At 41.2% G+C, this 23294-nt stretch overlaps 1 protein-coding gene across 1 annotated transcript; it reads right to left on the bottom strand.

Annotated features, from left to right (window-relative positions):
• Nucleotides 1–269: 269 nt before the first annotated feature.
• On the bottom strand, nucleotides 270–22625 carry dok2 (docking protein 2). Its single transcript, XM_031302165.2, has 8 exons — nucleotides 22028–22625; nucleotides 21708–21845; nucleotides 19764–19931; nucleotides 16540–16648; nucleotides 6144–6313; nucleotides 5651–5935; nucleotides 4588–4698; nucleotides 270–1876 (listed from the first exon to the last, which is right to left on the bottom strand). Exons 1-8 carry the CDS (start codon nucleotides 22085–22087, stop codon nucleotides 1001–1003), a joined length of 1917 nt encoding a protein of 638 aa, XP_031158025.2. The 5' UTR covers nucleotides 22088–22625; the 3' UTR covers nucleotides 270–1000.
• Nucleotides 22626–23294: the final 669 nt, after the last annotated feature.

The raw sequence follows: 23294 nt of genomic DNA, 5'->3' as shown, positions 1-23294 counted from the left end.
CAGCTGCGCAGTAACGCTCAGCTATCACTGGAAAAGTGCTTCTAATATACTTCACTGGTCTCCGTCCAGAGCAACGGGATCTGTTGGTCCATTTCTTTAACTGTCTATGGTTTTAGAAAGCAGGACACACTAACATGATGTGTAGGTCTCTCAAATCTATCAGGTCTGTCAAATTATAAAAATGTAGGCGACATACTGTAAAGCTGATAATAACTAATGAATTCAAGGTATTTTTACTGTGATAATTGAGTTGATGGAACGCGTTTGTGTTATTTATACAGTAAATATACACAAATCTACCAGCTTGTTTGTTGTATCATGACAGCTACAGAAATCTGCCCCGAAGCTCCCAGTTGGTCTCTTTGGTATTCTTCAGCAAGTCTGTATGAGATGGTATCAAGAAGAAGACCCAGTACAAATCAAACTAAAGTATAAATAGAAAAGAATTGTTTGTCCATTTTTGTCCAGCGCTACAGCTCAGTGCAGAGGCACAAGGTGGCGTAGGTCTCTGTTTTCAACAGCCATCAAACATTCTCTGGTGTCAGTTCCTCCAGTGTCTTAGATTATCTGCTCTTTGGTGTTTTGGACTGTTGGTCGGACAAAACAAGACATTGGAAGACGCCTTTGGACTCTGAAACTGTGATGGTAATTTTTTTTTAAACTATTTCATAGATTCAATGATTTAATGATAATGAAAATAATAGGTTTCAAAGAGCACTAGTCAGCAGGGGAAAAAACCAGCTGAGCAGAAACAATTTAACGGTGAATTATTTAACACTAAATTTGAATACAGAAGAAGGCGATGCCTGTCCTCCAGAGAACTGGACGAGGTGGAAAGCGATATTATACAAAGAGAGTAAAGATGGCGGATCAGCCAGAGAGTCACGACTATACAAACCAGAGTCTCAATGATCGGCTCAGCCTGCCAGCTGGATTAAATAATAAACCTAAATATTTATATCTGAATCATGTTAATGCTCACAACTGCTTCCTGTCACTTCTACGCCATCTTCACCATGATGTTTTTGTACGGTGAATCCTGTTGCTCCTTGCTCTGTTCGTCCTCCTCCTGTGGCTCCTCCTCCCCGTCGTCTTCTTCTTCTTCTTCTTCTTCTTCTTCTTCTTCCTCTGTGCTTTGTTTAACAGGAAGCACCCTCTGGGCTCGTTTGGGCACAGCGTAGTCGTCCACCCGGGCGTTGTACGGGTACTCGTGACCTTTAGGGTCAGCAGGTATACCCATAATCCTCCAGGCATCTCCTCTCATCTCTTCGGGGTCGTCATACACGGAGTTGGGAGATTTCTGCGTAGGGGTGGCGGCGGCGTAGCCTTCGGGCTCGTCGTAGATGTGTTCCACCTTCCTGTACTGCAGCTCGGCGGCAGCAGGGGTGGCGCTTAGGAAGATGTTTCTGATCTTCATCTCGTCGATGCTGTCGTAGAGCGGGTCTGCGCCAGACTCGGCTCTTTGAGCCTGATGGGAGTTTAGGATATCTGACATGACGTTCATGGCGATGGTGTCGAAGGGGAGGGAGTAGTCCGGCTCACTGCGGATGGCAGGGGGGGTGCAGGAGGGAGCCACGCCGCCGCCTCTCTTCTCCCTCTTGGCGCCTCGCTCTGCGGCGGTCGGCAGGTTGATCTGGGAGTACGTCTCGTCTGGGTTGGGGTTGGAGCTCGTTTTGGGGCTGAGGCGAGGACTGGGGTTGTGGGTGGAGCCGGGGCCCTGGGCCAGGTTGGGGCCAGGCTCGGGGCCGGCGTGAGGCAGAGGGCAGCTGGAGATCATCTTGACCTGGTTCTTACGAGGGACGGGGATGCCGCGAGTGTCTAGAGTCAAACTCTTCACACCCGTCAGCGTTTTGTCAACTGGAGGCTCTAGACGAGACTGAAGAACAGAACAGATGTCATCAGTGATCAATAATTTATACTTTATATTCATATTAGTGCTGTCACGCGTTATTAACGGCGTTAACACAAACCCATTTCAACGGCGTCAATTTTTTTATCGCGAGATTAACGTTGTTTTTGGCATAGCAAACTTTGTAGTTTTTTTTACATGCTGTTGCAACAACTAGTAACGTTAGAAAAACTACAACACCACACCGGATCTAGCTAGACCCACACACTTGTTTGGGCTTGCGAGCCGGCCAAAGACTAGTAGGCTAACGTTACGTTTTGAGTGGATGGTGAGCGCGAGACGCCGAAATGGATGCCAATAAGATTCTGAATGGAAAGTTTACTTTTAAAAAGTTGCCAAATGGTTCCTTTGACAAGACCAAAGTGATCTGTGTGTTTTGTCATTGTCAGCTATCATCGCAGCATGTCCAGTCTGAAATACCACTTGATACCAAGCACACAGCTGATGTGAATTCTCCGCCCCTTCGTCAAAGCCAAGCGACAATGGATTAGAGATGTTCTCCGATACTGCCTAAAACGCTGGTATCGGTATCGGGAAGTAGTTGAGTTTATGCACCGATCCGATACCACGTAATAAAGCCTTAAAGAAAATCTATGTTAAAGTAGTTTATTTATGTTCTTTTTCCATTATAACTGACTGTCAAACTGGATAATAAAAGAAAGTTCTGTGGCATTCATGTTTCACAAAGAGTTTAACCTGAGCCAGACCGACAACAAAGATAGAAATAATATCACATCCATACAGATGATAGTATTCAGCTGTTAAAACATAATAAAATATATGACACACTGGTATCGGATCGGTACTCGGTATCGGCCGATACGCAAGTTCAGGTATCGGAATCGGTATCGGAAAGCAAAAAATGGTATCGGACCATCTCTACAATGGATGACTTCAGACAGAAGCACATTTGCACAAAGCAAGCCGATCCACTTTTCCATGTTGATAAGAGCATTAAAATGAGAAAAAATAATGGGACAAAAAGAAATCAAGGGACATTTAAAATAGATAAAAATGTGCGATTATTGCAATTATTTGCGAGTTAACCGTGACATTAATGCGATTAATCGCGATTAAATATTTTAATCGTTTGACAGCACTAATTTATATCAATCAAATCTGTTCAGTCATCACCAGTGGGGAAACACCAACACTGACGTCATCACACTCACTCCAACCAATGGTGGAACTTTATCACTCAGGACAGGGGGACAGAGTTTTTCCATTGTACGGTTGGTCCTATGGTCCAGCCAAAAACTACAGTGACCATCAGTTTCAGACAATTACTGATGAAACCATATATTTGTTTTTGTAAAGATGTACGTCTTCAGTAGGGACCAATGGGCTTAGAGCTGAGAGCCACAGACAGGAAGTCAGGCAGTATTGAGAGACGCACTAACATGTTGATAGTTCTCAAGGGGGTAAGCTTCGCTTCAGAACTCAAACCTCCTATGGCGCCATTTTGATGCTACCAAACGATCACCCAACGTTAGCATTCCATTGACTGCCATTCATTTTGACATCACTTTGATGGCGAATAACTTTACATCTGAAGCGTTTAAAGACTTTTTTTGTTGGTCTTATACACTCACCTTGAAGATAATTAGGAACACCCTACTAATAGCGTGTTTGACCCCCTTTCGCCTTAATTCTTTGTGGGACTGATTCAACATGGTGCTGGAAGCATTCTCTAGAAATGTTGGCCCATATTGAAAGGATAGCATCTTGCAGGATGGAGACTTGTGGGATGCTGGGACTTGGGATGCTCCCGTTCCACCACATCCCAAAGATGTTCTATTGGGTTGATATCTGGTGACTGTGGGGGCCATTTTACTTGAACTCATTGTCATGTTCAAGAAACCAATTTGAAATGATTTGAGCTTTGTGACATGGTGCATTATCCTGCTGGAAGTAGCCATCAGAGGATGGGTACATGGTGGTCATAAAGGGATGGACATGGTCAGAAACAATGCTCAGGTAGGCTGTGGCATTTAAACGATGCCCAATTGGTACTAAGGGGCCTAAAGTGTGCCAAGAAAACCACCCACACACCATTACACCACCACCAACAACCTTGTGCAAATTGTAGCCTCATTTTCCTATTCTTAGTGGAGATGAGTGGTACCCGGTGGGGTCTTCTGCTGGTGTAGCCCATCCACCTCAAGGTTGTGTGTGTTGTGGCTTCACAAATGCTTGGCTGCATACCTCGGTTGTAACGAGTGGTTATTTCAAAGTTGATCTTCTATCAGCTGGAATTAGTCAGCCCATTCTCCTCTGACCTCTAGCATCAACAAGGTGTTTTCGCCCACAGGACTGCCGCATACTGGAAGTTTTTCCTTTTTCAGACCATTCTTTGTAAACCCTATAAATGGTTGTGCATGAAAATCCCAGTAACTGAGCAGATTGGAAAATACTCAAACCAGCCCATCTGGCACCAACAACCATGCCACGCTCAAAGTTGCTTAGATCACCTTGCTTTCCCATTCTGACATTCAGTTTGGAGTTCAGGAGATTGTCTAGACCTGGACAACACCCCTAAATGCATTGAAGCAGCTTCCAAGTGATTGGTTGATTAGATAATTGCATTAACAAAAAATTGAACAGGTGTTCCTAATAATCTTCAAGGTGAGTGTATACTGTCTATGATAGTTCTGTGTTTTGCAGTTTATGTTTCTTACCAGCTGGGGGCGGTGTTGCTGTTGTGAAGAAGAGGAGCTCTCTTTATCTTTGTGATGAATCATAAGAAGATTTGGAGTTTCAGTCACCATACTGTACACACCGTCATCAGTCTGCACACAGAAAACATCCAGACAGTTCAGAGATTCAAAAGTCTAAATCTACAACATCTGGTTTCCTATAACAGCACATTACAGTGTGATGGAAGAGCAGCTAGCTGTTGTACAGCTAAAAGGGGGAATAATTAACTGAGAAAAAAATATTAAAGTCTTTGACTACAAAGTCAGAAATAATATAATAATAATATATAATAAAAAAATTGGAATTGATGTGAAACTAGAAGGGACCTCATAGAGCACAGCACCTCCACCAAGGCATGCCCTATCTCACAATGTTAAAGTAGTGTGAATTTTTCCAGTCGGGAACTGATTTGTCCGATTATTCAGACACAACTTGAATGCAGCACAAATGCCCTATCTCGCAATGTTAACAAAAGTGAAAAATGGTTTGTTTATCCGCTCTGTAATTCGGATCAGCACCAACATGTAATGGGTTCTTCCTTGGCCCATGCTACACCCTTCCACCAAGTTTCATGAAAATCGAGCCAAAATCGGTAATCCTGCTAACAGACAAAGGCAAGGCAGGAAACAAACAAACAAACAAACAAATAGTTTGCAATCCTTGGCAGAGGTAATAATAAAAAAAAGATTATCTATATAATCTATAATCTGCACACTCGCAAGAGAGTAAAAATGCACAGGCTTTTTACAAATTTATAAATGCATGATTTTCGTTCAGGGAGAAGTCAAATGTAATTTTGTCTGAGGTGTGATAAGGAACATTAAATCACCAGAATTATGAACAGAGTTTGGTTTCTTAAGGTTTGAGCCTAGGTCTTCTGACAATCATGACTTTAATTTTAAATAAATCCTGAAATTAGTTTTAAATCCTGTGATTAATATAATAATATAAGTCCTTACTTTATTTTGAAAATTCTGCCTTCATTCCTCTCTATTTTAAAAGTCGTGACTTTATTTTGACAGATGACCTGTAATGTGAGCTGACCTGAGCAGCAGGGGGTTGTGGGATATGGCCGCGGAGCTGAGGCAGCGGTGCCATCCTGCACTGGGCCAGGGGTGGGTTGAGGGGCAGGGGGGGCAGGTTCCCGTCCAGGGGGGTCTCTGGACTTGCCCGGCCCCCTGCGGAGGTCTGCCTCTGGGGGCAGGAGATCCGCTGAAGGTTGATGGCAGCTTCCACGGCCTGGAACAGGATGTTCCCCTGTTTGGTGTCGAACTCAAAACTGCCCTCACCAGAGTCGCACCTCCGCCCAGCCTCGAAGGAGAAGGTGGACTGAAGGACAGAAAACATTAACAACATTAACAACACATACTTAATTCTTAAAATCCTGACTTTACTCTTTATTTATCCTGACTTTTTTCTTGTCTTGTGATTTTTCTGAGACAACACTAAAACTAACATTAAACCAGGTAGGTGTGTGTGTGTGTGTGTGTGTGTGTGTGTGTGTGTGTGTGTGTGTGTGTGTGTGTGTGTATATCACCTTGTCTCGTCCGAAGCGGCGCAGGTATCTGTATGGCCAGGTGTAAACAATGTCTCCAGTCTTATCCAGCAGGTGAAGAGCGTCACTGTCCGCTCGCAGGAATCCGTCTCCTTTCAGTCTGCAGCGATCAGACGCCTCTGTCCGCCGAACACACACTCTGAAGTCACGCACTGAGACACACACACACACACACACACACACACACACACACACACACACACACACACACACTGTCAGTCATAGTCTGTTTGTCCACACCCATTTATCAACATGTCAGGATGATATCATCTAGATCTGAATAAACCCAGAGAAGTTTTAAATATTTTTTAGTCAATACATTTCCATCTTTTTGTGTTCAGTGAGAAAAAACTGAATATTGTCAGGTTTCAATTGATAACATCACAATAAGGACACCTGATAATAAAGTGTAAAGGCTGATGGTTCAGTTGGTAAAGGATGAAAGATGGAGGGACTCGATAGAGATGAATGGTATTCAAAGAGTTTTATATGATGAACGTGTACGGCTTTGTTGAATACTTGATTCTGATTGCTCAATTATGGCATTCTACGGTCTGTTATTTCTGCATATAACAAACATCTGCTATGGACGCAGTTCTGATGATAGACCCTGGAGGACCATTGTAAAATCAATACAATTATTTTTAAATCAATATTTTGTGACAAATGATTGATTTCTTTAGTAAGTAGCCGTGTGATAAGCGGGATCATGTTCCCTGAGTCTTGCTTCATGCTGTCAGGGTTTAATTCACAATAATGACCCGCTCAGATGTGAAGATACTGAGGATTAGCTTGTTGGTTTATATTTGGGATAATGTGTTGTTGTTTGTTTTGTTTTGGTTCATTAAAAAAAAAAAAATATATATATATATATATATATATATATATATATATATATATATATATATATTTTATTTTGTTTATTATTGTCTTTCTGTATTGTTTACTTTGTCGTTAAGATTGTGGCTCTTTATCTTGTTGATAACTATTGATACAGCAGACGTCATATAAATGTGTCACACGTATGGCTTTTACTCTGAAAGAGTAGAACTATGTGATGTGATATTACAGTTACAGTTGTTTTTTTTGATTGCTAACGAATGTATTGCGACGAATGTGCAAAACTCTAACTACAGTCTGCACAGCAGCCAGCCGTTCATGTGAACCAAACTCTAGTTCCTTTTTCATTGCTTGAACATAGATTTCAAAACCCTACACACTTATCCTTTAACCACAACGTGCACAACACTGTGGATTTATAGCACTTTGTTCAAATGCTAACACACTGCTGTCAAAACTGTTAGTCCATCCATCCATCCATCTTCTTCCGCTTATCCGGTAACGGGTCGCGGGGGTAGCAGCTCCAGCAGGGGACCCCAAACTTCCCTTTCCCGAGCCACATTAACCAACTGTTAATCACACATTCAAAACAGAATGGATTTCAGTCTGGTGCATTTCAAATTTTTGGAAATAAAGAAACACCAAATACAGTTTTTTCCGATCGCTATGACAATTTTTTCAATACTTGTAACAACTTTCCTAAACTCTTAACACAGTTAGCACAACATCCGTCTGTGTAGGCTATACAATTAACACATTTCTTGTTGCTTTGACACAAAATGCATACAGTTAACACAAATTTAAAATGCTTGAACTTCTTTTACACACAAGCTCAACCAAGACCAAAACAATGGATTTTTACTGACCAATTTGCAAATGCTTTCACACTGTATGTCAGAACAGATAACATCATGTTCTAAACCTAACGTATAGGCTAAAGTGAAAGTGAACAGCTGTTCACAAATAACACAAATATACCCCCTCCATTTGATTCCATTGCTACTGAGAAACAGCTGATTGAAGTTATGCAAATAGATCAATCACAGCTGATTCCCATCTAGGAAACACACTCAGGTGTGGAGGTTCTTTCAATCGCATGACCATATGTTACTGTACTGTAGTAGTACATACAGTAAAAGAGGACCTATTTGGGCTGGTTTTGTGTATAAAAGGAACAATAAAGATGAACACAAAGAAAGTAAGAAAAATTGCTGCACGAGTGAAAGGAAGACAAGTATCAGGACAATTCTGTCTCTGTCTTCTTTTTTTCATAGACCGTACATTCTATAAAGCTACACTGAGATGGGTCATTCATTTTTGTATTGAATTTCTGCAGCAAAAGAAACAAAATGCATGGATTTACTAAACCCAACAAAACAAAAATGTAGAGAGGCTTCAAGAGAAACTGCAGTGTAAAACACAATCTATGATCAATAAAATATACTATTGTCTATTGTATAAGGGCAGACCTGATACATATCAAATAATGCAGTTTCTGTAATTCCATGTGATGTTAGTGTTTTGTATGACATTGTGCTATGATTGACTAAATGTTCCTGTTGGAAGAGAACATGTTAGTGTTTTGGAAGAATTATTTGATTTTGAGACATTTGTTTGAGACATTTGCATTTGGTGGACATAGTGTATTGTGTTAGTGAATTATTGTATTTTGAAAATTAGTGTTAGAGTTTAGTTTTCAATGTGTGATTTTGAGCATGAAATTAACTGTTTTGTCAATTGTGTGTTGTAGGTGTGTTGGTGCGTTAAGAGTTTAGGAAAGTTATTAAAAGTATTGAAAAAATTGTCATAGCGATCGGAAAAAAACTGTAAGAATGAATCCGTTATACACTATACTGTTCGAGAGAAACAGCGAACAGGTAAAAAAGCAAAGATACCAACATGTCCAGGTAAGATGTCTAAGGTTACATACACAGCTATATACAACGTGAAAAACACTACCTTTACTGTAGACCTACTACCTTTACCTTTAATGTAAAACTGCGATTTACTGTTTTTCAGAAAGTAATGGAGGTGAAAGCAATGGGAACACCCCATTCATTTGTAATTAGAGATGATGCAGGTGCACAGCAAGTCAGGACATCCAATGTTCTTTATTACGTACCTTTAGTTTTTAACTTTTTTTCCAGTCATTACATGAACTACTACAGGCAAAATACAGTAAAATTATATATCTATTGAAGCAAACTGCTGATTTTCATTCCTTTTTGTTTCCTAAAAATGTTATGTATGTTATAAAATAAAAATGTTCGTGTGAAAGAATTTCACTCTTTTCTTTAAAGAAACTATTGATTTGTGTGAAGTCCCTTAAATTATTCAAACTGTAAAGATGAAAAGTTTGTATTTTCTGTATTGGTGTTTGATAGTGTTAGCTAGTGTTTTTACGCTCAGTGTGTTCTGGTGACAGTGTGTGTTATCTCGATGAGGATTGTTCATAGTGTTTGGCTGCGCTGAGTCTGTTCTGAGACGTGTGTGAAGAGCTGTGTTGCTTGGAATGAGATCTGCAGGTGATGTGAACTGTTTGGCTCAGGTGACTGTTGGTAGTGCAGACTTTAGTTAGAGTTTTGCACATGGGGCTCCAGTTGTGCCCACTGTGGTTAAGCAATCGAAGAAAAAAAAAAACTGTAAACTGAGAGCGTGAATCAGTCAGGCGCCTCCTGGGCTTCTTCTTCTTCTTTTATGACGGCAGCAGTTAACATGTTCTCAGATGTGTGACACTCAGGAAACCACACGTACACACACACTCAGTCAGCCAGGTGTGTGTGTGTATGTGTGTGATGATGCGTGACGACGTGGGGAACAGTAGCTTCAGGAGCTGCACATCATGACCTCAATTATACACCAAATGTTACAACTGTGGTACTACAACTGTCGAGAGTCTATTTATATCTACTCGGTGTCTTTATATACTGTTAACTGCTCTGACTTTATCTCTTCTCTGTCTCTTTTCATCTCTTCTTCTACATCTTCCCTGATGTTAAACAGTTTGAATGTTTCTGTTTGAAAGGAGCCTTCAAAATAAAACAATATAACATCACAAAATGTAGCCATGAATATCTGTATTCCATATATCTATATCCAAGATTTTTTAATGACAGATGGTGGATTTTGACATCTATATTGATATTCCAAAACGATCAGAAAAGACATATGTGCCTTTGTGGAGTTGGATAATGCTGCTATTAATCCTTGTGTATGTCTCTAACACATTAGTCATATTTGTATTTTTAGATATGTTTATGTGTAAATGAATTGTCTGCGTGTATTTGTATTTTATTTATATTTGCACACTCACTCGCCTTCAATTGCCTCTTGAGGGAAGAATAAAGTATTTTGAACTGAGTTAACAAAAAAACATTTTGAAATGTAAAGAACAGAAACTAAGATCTGTGTTTGGGATATTTTTTGTGTAAAAATAAACTGTAAAACTAATTGAATCAATTCAGTTTCAGCCAGTGCCACTGTCTGCAGTCGCTTTGGTCTCAGTTATATTGACTTACTCATTACTGATGAGCATAAAAAGAAAAACACACACAGTCACTGTTCTGTTGACCTCATTATTTCACAGCCACCACCCAAACTAAATATAAAGACTTAATCAGAGCTGCAGCTCAGGTCCGAACCAATGAAACCAGTCAAGGATCAGTGGAAATAACTCAGAGACTCGACTGACCTCAGAAGAACACTTGAAACCACATAACTGAGACACTGAGACACAACATGGCGTTCAGCTTCCTGTTGAGAAACAGGAAGTTTGTCCTGTGAAGATAAAAGCTGAAGTAGTCTTGCAGTTGCCGATCACTGTTCACACACTCGCCCTTAAAGAAGTTTCCACTACGCAGCAACACACACTAACAACTGGCCCTGAGAGAGAGAGAGAGTGTGTGTGTGTGTGTGTGTGTGTGTGTGTGTGTGTGTGTGTGTGTGTGTGTGTGTGTGTGTGTGTGTGTGTGTGTGTGTGTGTGTGTGTGTGTGTGTGTGTGTGTGCCGTATAACAGTTTGATATTTGCTATTTCGTGGTTCTACAGAAACCTAATGAAAACCCTTCAAACAGGTTTAAGTTTGAGTAGCTGATAAATAAATGAATGAATTAATTGACTGTAATGAGTTACATGTTACTGTCTCAAACAGGAAACTGCTATGGGATGATTATCATTATAATTCAGCAGGTTATTTTTCACCTCTGTCCTTATGCAGCCAGTGGCCCTTCATTAGGTACACCTGCTTGTTCATAAAAATATACTACAACGAACAACAACAACAACAACAACAATAATCATGTAGCAGGAACTTGTGTAAACACATTCAGAGGTTTAGTTGTTCATCAAAATGATCTCAATGACTTTGTGTTTGAGTTTTTCATACATCTCTAAATCAAAGGTTCAAGTACTTGAGGTCAAGGAGGGTCAGGATCTAAAGACTCTGTAGATTCATAACTAAAACTGTGTGTTCACACAAAGACACATTGTTTTCAACATATTTATATAGCTCACATATGTCACAATGGTGTTTGTTTTTGTGTTTGGTGGTTTGGTTTTTTTTGTTTCTTTTTCCCCCTCTTCCCTTTTTGGCAGTGTTGGTGCAGCTGAGGGCGTGGCTGGCTGAGCTTGTCTCTCTAACAAGGCACACCATCTTGTTTACCACTCCACACATAAAAGCCTGGTCAAGACTCCACTCCGGTGTCAGATTATCCTGTTGCAAGCGGTAGAGTAAGTAGAGTAGCTCCTTATCTCTAGTGATCTAGTTTACCTACAGTGTTTGAAAGTCCTGCATAGTTCCCACACTTTTTGACCACTGGACTAACCTTCGTTTTTTTGTGCTTAGCCTCCAGTGTGCCAGTGTTCACCGGCTCCAGTAATCCTACAGACAACCTTCTCGATCTGCCACGCCAGCCCGTTCCCAGCTGCCACCACCTGTGTCCTGCCAATCCTTCAGTGACTTTTCGTTTCTTAATAAACACCCTTGAAACCATCTCAATCTATATGTGTCTGCACTTCGGGGTCCGAACGCAAAAACACAACCTCACACTGTGTCTGTGTTATCATTGTGGAACTTTGCACACGTGCATGAGCCTCATTTCCTCTCATCCACAGACATGAACGTACACATGACTAATCTGCATGTTTGCTTATCGATACTTGTGTAAGCAACTTTACTGATTGTGTCACACTGTTAAGACTCCACAGCATCGCCAGCAGCTTTTGTTGACGTGTCACCGTAAGGATATTTATGAAATCGACACATTCAGTCGTCATCATTAAACATCAGAAAGGTAATAAATGACTTTGTTCACAGTGCTCATATCAAAGCAGATCATGAACACATGTAATAACTAACTGATACCCAAAAGTCAATAATCAACATTAAAGGGATAGTTTGGATCTTCTGATGTAAGGTTGTATGAGGTACTTATCAACAGTCAGTCAGCAGCACGCCCTCAGTTTGGAGAAGCAGGCAGAAGAACTGACACAGAAGCTATGAGCAATGTACTGCTGTGGATAGGGGCAGCAGCTAAATGTATTACAGCCACCTAAAAAAAGTTACACCTAAAATAATCAATATAAATTTAAGTGTACGCTATATTTAGAATATTTTTACTGCTTTAGATGGCGTCAGACAGCCCTTTAAGAACGAGAACTGAAGCCGTTATCTATGCTCTATCCAAAGCCACCAGACTCCTTTGACAAAAACAGTCATTTGACTTCACAGAACACGGGTGTGGCTGGTCTCGATCAATTAGCTTGTTTGTTAGTTTTGTTAGTTTCTAACCCATTCCTAACTAATAACACAAGACCAGCAACTCCCGTGTTCTGCGAGGTAAAATTACTGTTTTTTCAAAGGAGTCTGGTGGCTTTGAAGAGAGCATAGATGGATATAACGACTTCAGTTCTCTGTCGTAAAGGGCTGTCTGATGGCAAGGTAAAGCGGTGAAAATATTCTAAACATAGTTAATACACTTAAACTGATGCCAACAGTGTCCAAAATTATCACTATCTACTAGCCAAATGCTGGTAGATGTGCTTCACTTACCAGCCAAAAAACAATGGTTATCTATTGAGTGGCTGTTAAAATTTGAACATTCACTAGCGTTTTGCCCTGGATACCAATCTTTATAGGTGTCTAAAATACATTTAGCTGCTGCCCCCATCTTTTACAGTACATTGCTTAACTTCCGTGTTGGTACTTCTGCCTGCCTATTAGAGCTCTCTGTGTACACTGCAACCAATCCCAATAAACACGTTTTAGTTTTGCATTCTTTCTCTTTATATTTCAGTTTCTACTTTATCATATCAGCCCGTCTTTGTGTGTGTGTGTGTGTGTGTGTGTGTGTGTGTGTGTGTGTGTGTGTGTGTGTGTGTGTGTGTGTGACTGGATCTCATTGATGCATCACCTCTTCCTGTTACTCTGAAAATGCAAGCAATAAAAGAGATAGCTTTTTCTAAAATTCAACATCTTTTTGCAAAGGTCCATATGCCACAAAAAGTATTGCGTGAAATGGACAACAATACCGTAAACGTGGTTAGGAAATTGCTTTGTCTCAACACACATTCCACAAAATGTTTTATCTTCCAGAAAAGACAGGACGGGGGGGGGGGGCGCAGAGTATCCTTATTGCTGGATTTTAAAAGACGGAAGGTGCTACACGCATGCGGTGGGGAAGACAGCTTCCTGGGTTTTAAAAGAAAGACCAACGGAAAGCTGGATGGACGGGCACAGGGATTTGGTGTGTCATCAGACTGGCCAGACTTAGACGACCTAAGCTGGAGGACAGGTACTGAACTGAAGTGGACCTCCCCCTACCAAGATGTAGAGGTCTCTGATGCAGTCGTAGAGGACCCATCTGTCATCGTGGAAGCCAGGCTGCACCATAACAACATTGCTCACCTGCTCCAGCCTAGAACATCAAGGCGGACCCTTCTGTCTATTCAAAGAGCCCAAAATATGAAGTACTGGCCCAGTCTAAAACTCCGGGGAAAAAACTGCCCTGCGCGGACCACTCTGTGTCACACACTATCTACAGCAACGCCACCATCAGTGAGAAGATCCTTACTTTCTGTATAAAAGCATGTTTGCAGGTCCTTCCTACAAAATACAACTTATCACTGGTTTCCCTCCATCCATTCACCCCTCTGCATGTTGCATGAACCCCCCTCAACACCTGGAGTCAGTAGCTCACATCATTAACAGTTGTTCATAATTTAAAGGACTATATACTGCCAGACATGACATACTTGTGGACCTCATTGCTGCTCAGACTCCCTGCGTGGCTGATGAACAGATATTTAAACACACTATTGTACAGTCTGAATGGTTTAACTCACCTGCAAACGCTTTTTTAGGAATTGCTAATACACCAGATATTGTTAACATCACTCAGAATGGCAAAACAGTTAAACTCTTTGAGGTGTCATGTGCATTTGACTTGTTTATGGAGGACTCTTACTGTTCTAAGACTCCATTGTTACCTACCATTGAGAACCTTGGGTACAAATGCAAGATCATTGTGCTAGTGTTTGGAAGTGTAGGTCATGTACATAGACTGGCGATCCGTGGACTTTGCATTGGAGGGCTATCTAAAACAGGGGCCAAACAGTTGGCAAAGTACTGTTCAATCTCAGTAACTATAGGAAGCATGTTTATTTGGAAAAGGCAATGTTTCCTGTACCGTTAGAATTGTATAATTCATAACAATATGCTAATCTGTTTTAATCTGTTGGATCATTCAGGAAATTTGATTCCAAAGGAAATTTGACTTGTAATGTGGAATCAAATAACGTATGTAAAATGTGTGTGTGTTTTCTGTGTGTGTGTGTGTGTGTGTGTGTGTGTTTGTGTGCGTGTATGTGTGTGTGTGTGTGTGTGTGTGTGTGTGTGTGTGTGTGTGTGTGTGTGTGTGTATTTGTGTTGCAGCAACAGAGTGATGCATCATTTCGGCCACAGGCTGCTAAATTTAGCTTTGATGGGGGAAAAAAAGCAAGAGAGAAAGAGGAAGTGAGGTGTGGTTGAAGGTGCAACAGGAAGACGTGACTGAAGGTCGCACTAAAAACTTCTGCACGAACACGATGACACGAGGAGAAGAAAAGATTTCACCACAAGAGCTTTTGAAGAGGTCGATTGGCTGATTATTAAGTCTGCAGACTACAGATATTAAATTCATCAATAAAGAGTATTCAAATATTAAAGGAACACGTCGACTTATTGGGACTTTAGCTTATTAAAGTTATTAAGTCATCATAACATGGAACTACTCAAGTAAAGTACAAGTACTTGTACTTAAGTACAGTACTTGAGTAAATGTGCTTCACAAAAACAACGTAACATGAGACACAGCCATATTCTAACCGTAAACAAACCGGGAACTATATTCTCAGAAAGGCTTGCTGCAAAGCAAATCACTCCGCCCAAGTAGCAGAAGTAGCAGAGCTTCGCCTTCTGAGAATATAGTTCCCAGTTTGTTTACGGTTAGAAGATGGCTGTGTCTCATGTTACGTTGTTTTTTGTACACGCTGTGACTATACAAATCACAACATGTAAATAGGAACATGTTGGCGTTATTTTGTCACTTAATCAGAGCAGTAGGCTAGTTGGAACCAGTTACCTGCAGGTTCTGTGCTAGGCTAAGCTACCGGTGGAACCGTCAGACAGCGTTACAACACGCACGGACACGAGAAGGGTGTGTATCGACTTACTCTGGGGGTTACGGTGAATAAGCTAAAGTCCCAATAAGTCAGCGTGTTCCTTTAAATGTCCATACGTTCTGCAGTTCACGTGTCTCTAAATACTGGAGTAAAATTGAGTCGACAGACTACATGATCAAATACTTTGTATTTCCTTCTAAAACCAAGAGTTTCTTCTGATCTAATGAATTAGTTGTTTGTGAAGCACATTTACTCAAGTACTGTACTTAAGTACAAGTACTTGTACTTTACTTGAGTAGTTCCATGTTATGATGACTTTAGTTTTCAGATTAATAATACAAACTATAGCTAATTATAAATTAAATGATATATACGTTACGGTACGATAAACGTTATAATCTACCCAGCAGCATTTTAATAAAATTAGCTCCACCTTTACATTATTAAAGGGATGAACACATTAATGCATCAATAATTATATACTTGTGTTCTAGTTTCAATCATGATTTCTGGTCATATCTATAAAACATCCTGACATAGGACAAGACTAATGAATCTTCTGCAGATATGACAGCTGTCTACTTCTGACTAGATATGTTCGAAATATGAGTTTTATTGCATATCACTAGCTACAGTATCTGGGATGCCATGAACTCCAGATTCTAGCAGTAAAAAGTTGTCCCATTCTGGAGTTGGATATGCCCCGAACATGAAATCTGTGACTCACATTATTACAGAGTATTCACTACATACAGCATGTATTGTCATATTTGGATCATATGTTGGAATATTTAGGCAATCATATCTCTGGATTCTTGGGGGTTTTGCGCAGTGGAAAGGTAGACAGACAGGCAGGTAGGCAGACAGACCGACAGGAGTACCTGTTTCTCTGCCACTGTACAGTGAGTTGTCCTCCATTCCTGCATCTTCGTCCACTCTGTTTCCTCTCTGGAGGCTTCCTCTCTTCCCTCCGTGTTCTGTCCAATTAATCTACACACAAATATTTTGGATGATTAACAATAAGATCACTTAGTTTGATTACTTTTCTCCAATGTGTTCACAGAGAGATTTCAGGTGGTTCAGGTGTTGTTCACAACACTCTGTTTAACATACTGAAACTGGCTTTTCTTGTACACATTCTGTTCATTACTGGACATTAAACACATCTTTGGTGATGAAGGATGAAACCCACAGTCTTCTTTCTGTGGAATCAGCCAGAATTAAACACCTTTCACTGCAGCTTAAAGGTGCAATATGTAATATATGTACTGTATTAAATCCAAAAACGACCCAAATATGTCATCAGATATAAAGGTAGCATGCAAGCTGAAATACTATGTTTTCTAACAACAATGCTAAAGCCAGTATTTTCTCCTTTAAAGTTTCCGTTCCGTGACAGAACGTCTGTTTGTGTTTTGGCCTGTGTGTTGGTATCAACTGCCCATTCTGACAGCTGGGCCAGGTTGCTAGATGGTCTGTAAAAACGCAAACCTGGGGGCGCGGGGAAGACGACTCTGTCCAGGATTTTGAATTTGGACTGCAGTTACTATTTTAAATGCTAGCTGTCAGTATTACATGTTGGACCTTTAACAGGGAAACGTAAGAGGACATTTCAAATCAAACATTATTTAACTTTACTTTTGTCTTTTGGATGTTGTGTCCTTTGGTGTGTGTTTGTCAGTGTGCATGGGTGTGTGTTGTTTGTCCCCATTTTGGACCTTTGCTGGGTTGGGTGGGGATTTGAGGGGAAGTGATGTACCGGTTCCGCTGTGCTGTGTTTACCTTGTTTGAAACATTATTTAACTTTGGACGATACTGACGCACATGTGTGTTACCGTAGTTACCAAGAAAGGATGCAACTAACGATTATTTTTATTACTGATTAATCTGTGATTAATAACTTAATCTTTGATCAACATCAGCCAACTGTAATAAGAAAATGATCCATCACAATGTGCTGTTTGAAATACATATTTGATTTCATACTTTACTTTTATAATTTATCCCAAAATGATCTGCTAATTTAAAATCCTGCAGTGGGTCTTAAAGAAAATAGAGAAGACTCACAGTATGAAATAAAACACCAATACACAATTTTTTTGCATAATGAATACTTACTTACTTACTGTTGATACTTTAAGTACATCTTGCTGACAATACTTCAATACTTGGATGGAAAGGACACAGACAGCTGCTGCAGCTTAGTGCAGCTGTCTGTGTCCTTTCCATCCATCCATCCATCCATCCATCCATCCATCCATCCATCCATCCATCCATCCATCAGAGTCTTTGTCTTTCTCCATCCCCTGACTGCCCCTCCCATCTACTCATCACCTGTTCCCTCTTCTCTCATCAGCAGCTCTGCAGTTTATAGCCTTTCCCTCTCACTCCTCACCTTTATCAAACTTGCCTTCTTGTCTTTGCTTTCTGTTACCTGATACCTGAGACTGGACACATGTTACCTTCCTGTACTGAACTGTCTCCTGGTTTTGACCTTTGCCTGCTCCAGTTTTACAATAAATCTCTCAACTCTACCATTTTGCCTCTATTGTTTATTCAATATGTGTTGTTCAGTCATTTGGTTTTCTTGCTTCGTACAATTTCTTTGAGCAGATCTGAACACAACATTCAGAGACTCGGCTGAGTACCAAAAGGAAGCGGTCTCAGTCCGCAGCGCTAAAAAGCAGATCCTGGAGCCGTTTGTTTGTGGTTTGACCGTGACCTGACCAGACTGCAGGTTTGAGCTAAACAGGCTCCTGTAGCCGCCTGTGCTTTGTATTCTGGGCTGTGGATGAGACAAAATCAACAGCACGAGACTGAATCATCATGGATATATTAAAAGACGTGATATCTGCTGTCTCATTGGCTGTCTGGGTACAAAGTGTGTACTTTCGTCACACAGAGACAGAAAGAGGAAGTTGTGACTGTCAGCTGTCTGTTATTGCGCTGCTATTTAAACCACCAACACAATATTTCACTTTAAAACTGTCAGAAATCTGTTTGTTTTACATTCTAGTAATATTTCAGTTAGTTTTAAATGTGAGCTTTTATTTTGTAAAGATTTCGATTAAAACATGATCAATAACCAAAGTTATTGGACTCTTATCGGTACTGATAGACACCAGCAGCAGGATCAATGCCATTTTAATGACAACCAACATTATTTAACCACCGAGGAGATGAAGAAATGACCCAACAGTCAGCTGTCGGTGAATAAGGCGTTAATGTGACTGTCTGGTCAGTGGACTGGTGCATTGTGGGTGGTGATGTCAGAGGTTCCCATAAACAGCTCACTAGACATGACCGTGAGCTCTCAGGCACCCAACAGAAACGTCCACATTAACTTCCTAAACTCTTCATTTCCACCTTAAATCGGTTTGTCTCATCCTGGTTTAAATCTGCTGCTTTTTACTAACAAGGACAATATATAACTTCTATAACTCACACAGCCTGCACACCCAAAACAAATAAGCAAACAACCACAAAATATTAATGAACAAACAATTTAAAATATTTTTTTAACTTTTTCTATTTGTTCTCATAATAATTCAGCTGCCTGCCGTCTAAAATAAAACGGCAAGACACAGAAATCAAACTTTGTCTCCACATTGAAAAACTATTTGTTTTAGTTCAACAGCAGTGAGGGCCAGAAAGCAACAAGTATTATTGTTTGTGAGAAACAAACAAAAGACAACAGAAATTGCTCAGCGCAATACGCCGTTCAGAGATGAAGAGTTCTGCTTGGTGAAAGTGGTCGACGTCACATGTCCTGAACCTCGACCCTTAGATTAATGCTGACTCCCTAAATCTGCACTCTGAACTGATCAAAGTCTTTCGCAATGTTTTTATTGTGCGCGTTGCCATCGCGATGATGATAAAAACGATTTATTGAGCTGCCCTACTCACTTTACACGTCCATAACAAAACTGTTATATCTACGCTGAACACCAGACTCCGACCGAGGTCAGCCGCTGATGCACCTGTTACCTGTTGCGTTTGACACTTTGACATCACAACACAGTAGCTGCTTTTTGTGTGTGTGTGTGTGTGTGTGTGTGTGTGTGTGTGTGTGTGTGTGTGTGTGTGTGTGTGTGTGTGTACCTACAGGGAAGGCAATCTCACACAGTTTGTGTGTCCAGTCGTCCAGCTGTAGTCGGTCTGCAGCGAACACGTACATCTTCTCGGTGGTCTCGATCAGGAAGGGTCCCGTGTCTCTGGGACATCCGTCCATGTCCACTTCCGACACACGTATACAGTCCGCCAGACGGATCACCTGGGAGACACACACACACACATTTTTCACAGTTTCACTATCTTTGTGGGGACCCGTCATTGACATAATGCATTCCCTAGCCCCTTACCCTAACCTTAACCATCACAACTAAATGCCTAACCTTAACCCTTACCCTCACCCTAACCATAACCTAATTCTAACCCTAATCCTAAAACCAAGTCTTAACCCTCAAACACCCCTTTAAAGTTGTGGGGTCCAGCATTTTGGCCCCACAAAGCTGTCCGGACCCCACAAGTATACTGTATATATAGTTAAACAAGAACACACATAAACACACATACACACAAACACACATACACTTTTATCACCTAGGCAACAGGGTCCAGTAGAGATCAGTAGAAAGACCAGTAGAGTCCAGTAGGCAGATTTGCATTTCCTAGCATAGGCGTAGATTTTGGTGGGGATGCCCCCAAAATTTAGAAGAGGTAGATTTGTCTTCCTCAAAAGAATGTGAAAGACAACCCACTCCCCAAAAGAGGTAAACATAACAGGAGGCTCTAAACATGTGCAGAAAACTACATGCCTCTGACTGACCCTATTATTCTTACCCTAACCCTAGTCTTGCATTGCCAGACCTTTCTCCACAGCGCTGCGGAGTAAGATCTGGCTCTTCCACACCTTCATAGTGACAGTGGCTCTGCAAAATGTTCTCGGGAAAGATTTGCTCACGCTCAGCGGCGGAGTGAGACCCAAAAATCTACCGGGAAATTTCGTAGACCACTGGCCCTCGGGGGGGGGGGTTTGGATGGTCCGGTGAATGAATGAACAACACACAGCACAGCAACACGATCCCCTTTTGAGTCTGACCTTCTCAGCACCACCTTTCCCTTTTCTTTTTTGGCTTTCCATCATTAGACTCACACACTGTCTGTTAACGTTACCGATAGACTTCCAAACGTGACGAGGAAAAAAAGAGGTGTTCGATGGCTTTACGTCATAGGCCAACCAGGGCTATGCCATTTGGGGAGGGGCCTCTCACTGATCCCCCTATATTTCTGAAAATCCTAGACATGGTTGTGACTTGCGCTTTCTGATTAGCCTGTGTTTGTATTGAAATAAGAGGCTGCTGCGGCCCGCCGTATGGGTTGAGCAGGGGCTGCACAGTTTGACCAGTGGGCAGAGGCCGCACACCAGGCCGCCGGATGGTGTTGCTAAGAACTTGCAATGTATAATTATCAGACCAGCCCTCGCGGCCTCGAAAAACACTACCGGCCCACCGGGAAAAGTCATGATTCTCCCGATTGCCACTCCGCTACTGCACACGCTCTTACCAGTGTATCGGCGTGTGTATTTAGTAAATCAAAACGTCCCAGTTAAATAGTAAATTCCGTGAACATATTCTTTGTAAATCTTTACAATCATTCCCCAAAAGAACCAAGCAGGCCTGCCTTGTTGCACAATCCACATTTTCTTCACAACCTGCCATTTATAGCATGTAGCAACTTTGCTGTGGTTTCCTGAATCAAACCGAGTTTTGCAAGGGCAAGGACACCCGATAGAAGATGTTTCCAGCGCTTATCCAGTAAATGAACTGTCCTCGATCCAGACTACCCTAACCAAGCTCACTCCTCACGCCTAAACCTAACCAATCCAACCAACGAAGGCAACGAGCCAATCAGAAAGGCAGAGAATGGCGGGTCATGCCTTCTCCATCCTAGGAAATGCAAATTTGCGTCCAGTAGAGTCCGGTAGAGTTTAGTAGAGTCCAGTAGAGTTGAGTAGAGTTCAATACAGTTTAGTCTCTACAGTCTCTACCTTCTTGTGCTCCTGTTGTTTGCGAAGATTTTTGTCGCTCTTCTCTGCACTTCCTCCATCTTTATATTCAAAGAACTCCAGTCTGGAAATCGAACAGGAACTGTCTCTGAACAGGACGCACCACACACGCTTCCATTTCTACACGCACGCACGCACACACGCACACACACACAAACACACAAACACACACACACACACACACACACACACACACACACACACACACACACACAGCTACTGTTATTGCTGTTCATACAGTTACGTTACACAGAAATATTATGTTAGCATTAGCTCTGTGTTAATGTGTTAATTGTTTGTACCTTTCCAAACCTCTGCTGCTGCAGGTAGAGCATCCCCTGTTTCCTGATGTCCCCCTCCATGCTGACACTGCAGCTCCTCTTCTTCTCCTCCTATTCCTCCTCCGGTGTCTCCTCCTTCCCTCCCTTGTCCTGCCTCTTCACTTCCTCCCCTCACCCTCCTCTCTGACGTTCTGCTTCCTCTTCTACTTAAAGTCTCACTCTTCTCACCTCCTACTGTTATTCTTCTTGTCCACTTTCTTCTTCTTTACTCCTCTTCTTCTTTCCCTCCTCCTCCTCCTCCTCCCCTCTACTTGCTTTGGCTTCGGTCCTCTTCACCTCCTTTCTTTTTCCTCTGCGTTGTTTCTCACTCTTTTCATTGCTCTCCTTTTCGTGAGCTTCTCCTTTATCTTCTCCGATCACGTCCTTTAGTTTTCTCTCCTTTTCTCTTGGTTTACTCGCTCGTCTCATGGAGAGCTTCCCTCTCTCCTCTCCTTCTTCTATGGTTCACCTCCTTCTCTTCTCTCTCTCTCTGTGGCACTAGTGTGATGTAGAGAAACGTTGAGTGTGTCATCTCTGTTTCCTGCCTTCACTCTGTTGCAACATGTAATGCAGAACTAACTGTGTGAACGCGAACCTCCCCGTTTCACTGTTCCTAGTCCCTTCCTCCTTCATGGCACACTTTAAATGTTTTATGTAAAATTATATTCCCGTCAGCTCTGTGGTTACTTTACCTTCTGTTTTTATTGTTCTGCTTTGTTTCTACTCACTGTATGATCTGATATACATCCTTATGAAAATATCATTTGATGTCCTGTCCCCCCCTGGTGGCCATGTTGGAGGTGCCTAGCCTCCAACTGTTCATCTCAGTAACAGTTGAGTGGAGTATTCAGATATTGAAGTACAAGTACCACATTGTAGAAATATACAATTATAGGTAACAGATAAGAGATAAGATAGACTTAAATGACATCCATCTAAATGTTTCTTTTTAAAAAAAACAGGTTGGCCTACAGAACAAGATACAAGATAAGGTATACAAATGCAGGTGTAAATAAATGACAATGTGAAGTAAAAGCAGTTGCCTGAGTATATTTATGTAATACAAAAAAGTCCTGCATTCAAAATATTTTTAAGTAAAAGTATTGAAGTATTGTCAGCAAGATGTACTTAAAGTATCAACAGTAAAAGTATTCATTATGCAAAAAAAAAAGATTATTTGTGTATTGGTGTTTTATTGCATACTGTGAGTCTTCTCTATTTTCTTTAAACAAGTATGTTGCCGCAGTGA

This window comes from Sander lucioperca, chromosome 2 (assembly GCF_008315115.2).
Source record: "Sander lucioperca isolate FBNREF2018 chromosome 2, SLUC_FBN_1.2, whole genome shotgun sequence".
NCBI lineage: Eukaryota > Metazoa > Chordata > Actinopteri > Perciformes > Percidae > Sander > Sander lucioperca.
This window is presented reverse-complemented; position numbering and strand designations above follow the sequence as displayed.

Excerpts from the sequence above, each read along its gene's own strand:
- dok2 (XM_031302165.2), bottom strand. The coding sequence starts at position 22,087 with ATGGAGGGGGACATCAGGAAACAGGGGATGCTCTACCTGCAGCAGCAG. Across the intron at positions 16,649-19,763 it reads TGTGTGAGATTGCCTTCCCT|ATTAATTGGACAGAACACGG; the intron begins GTAGGTACACAC and ends ATTTGTGTGTAG. Across the intron at positions 6,314-16,539 it reads GTACAGTGGCAGAGAAACAG|TGCGTGACTTCAGAGTGTGT; the intron begins GTACTCCTGTCG and ends TGTGTGTCTCAG.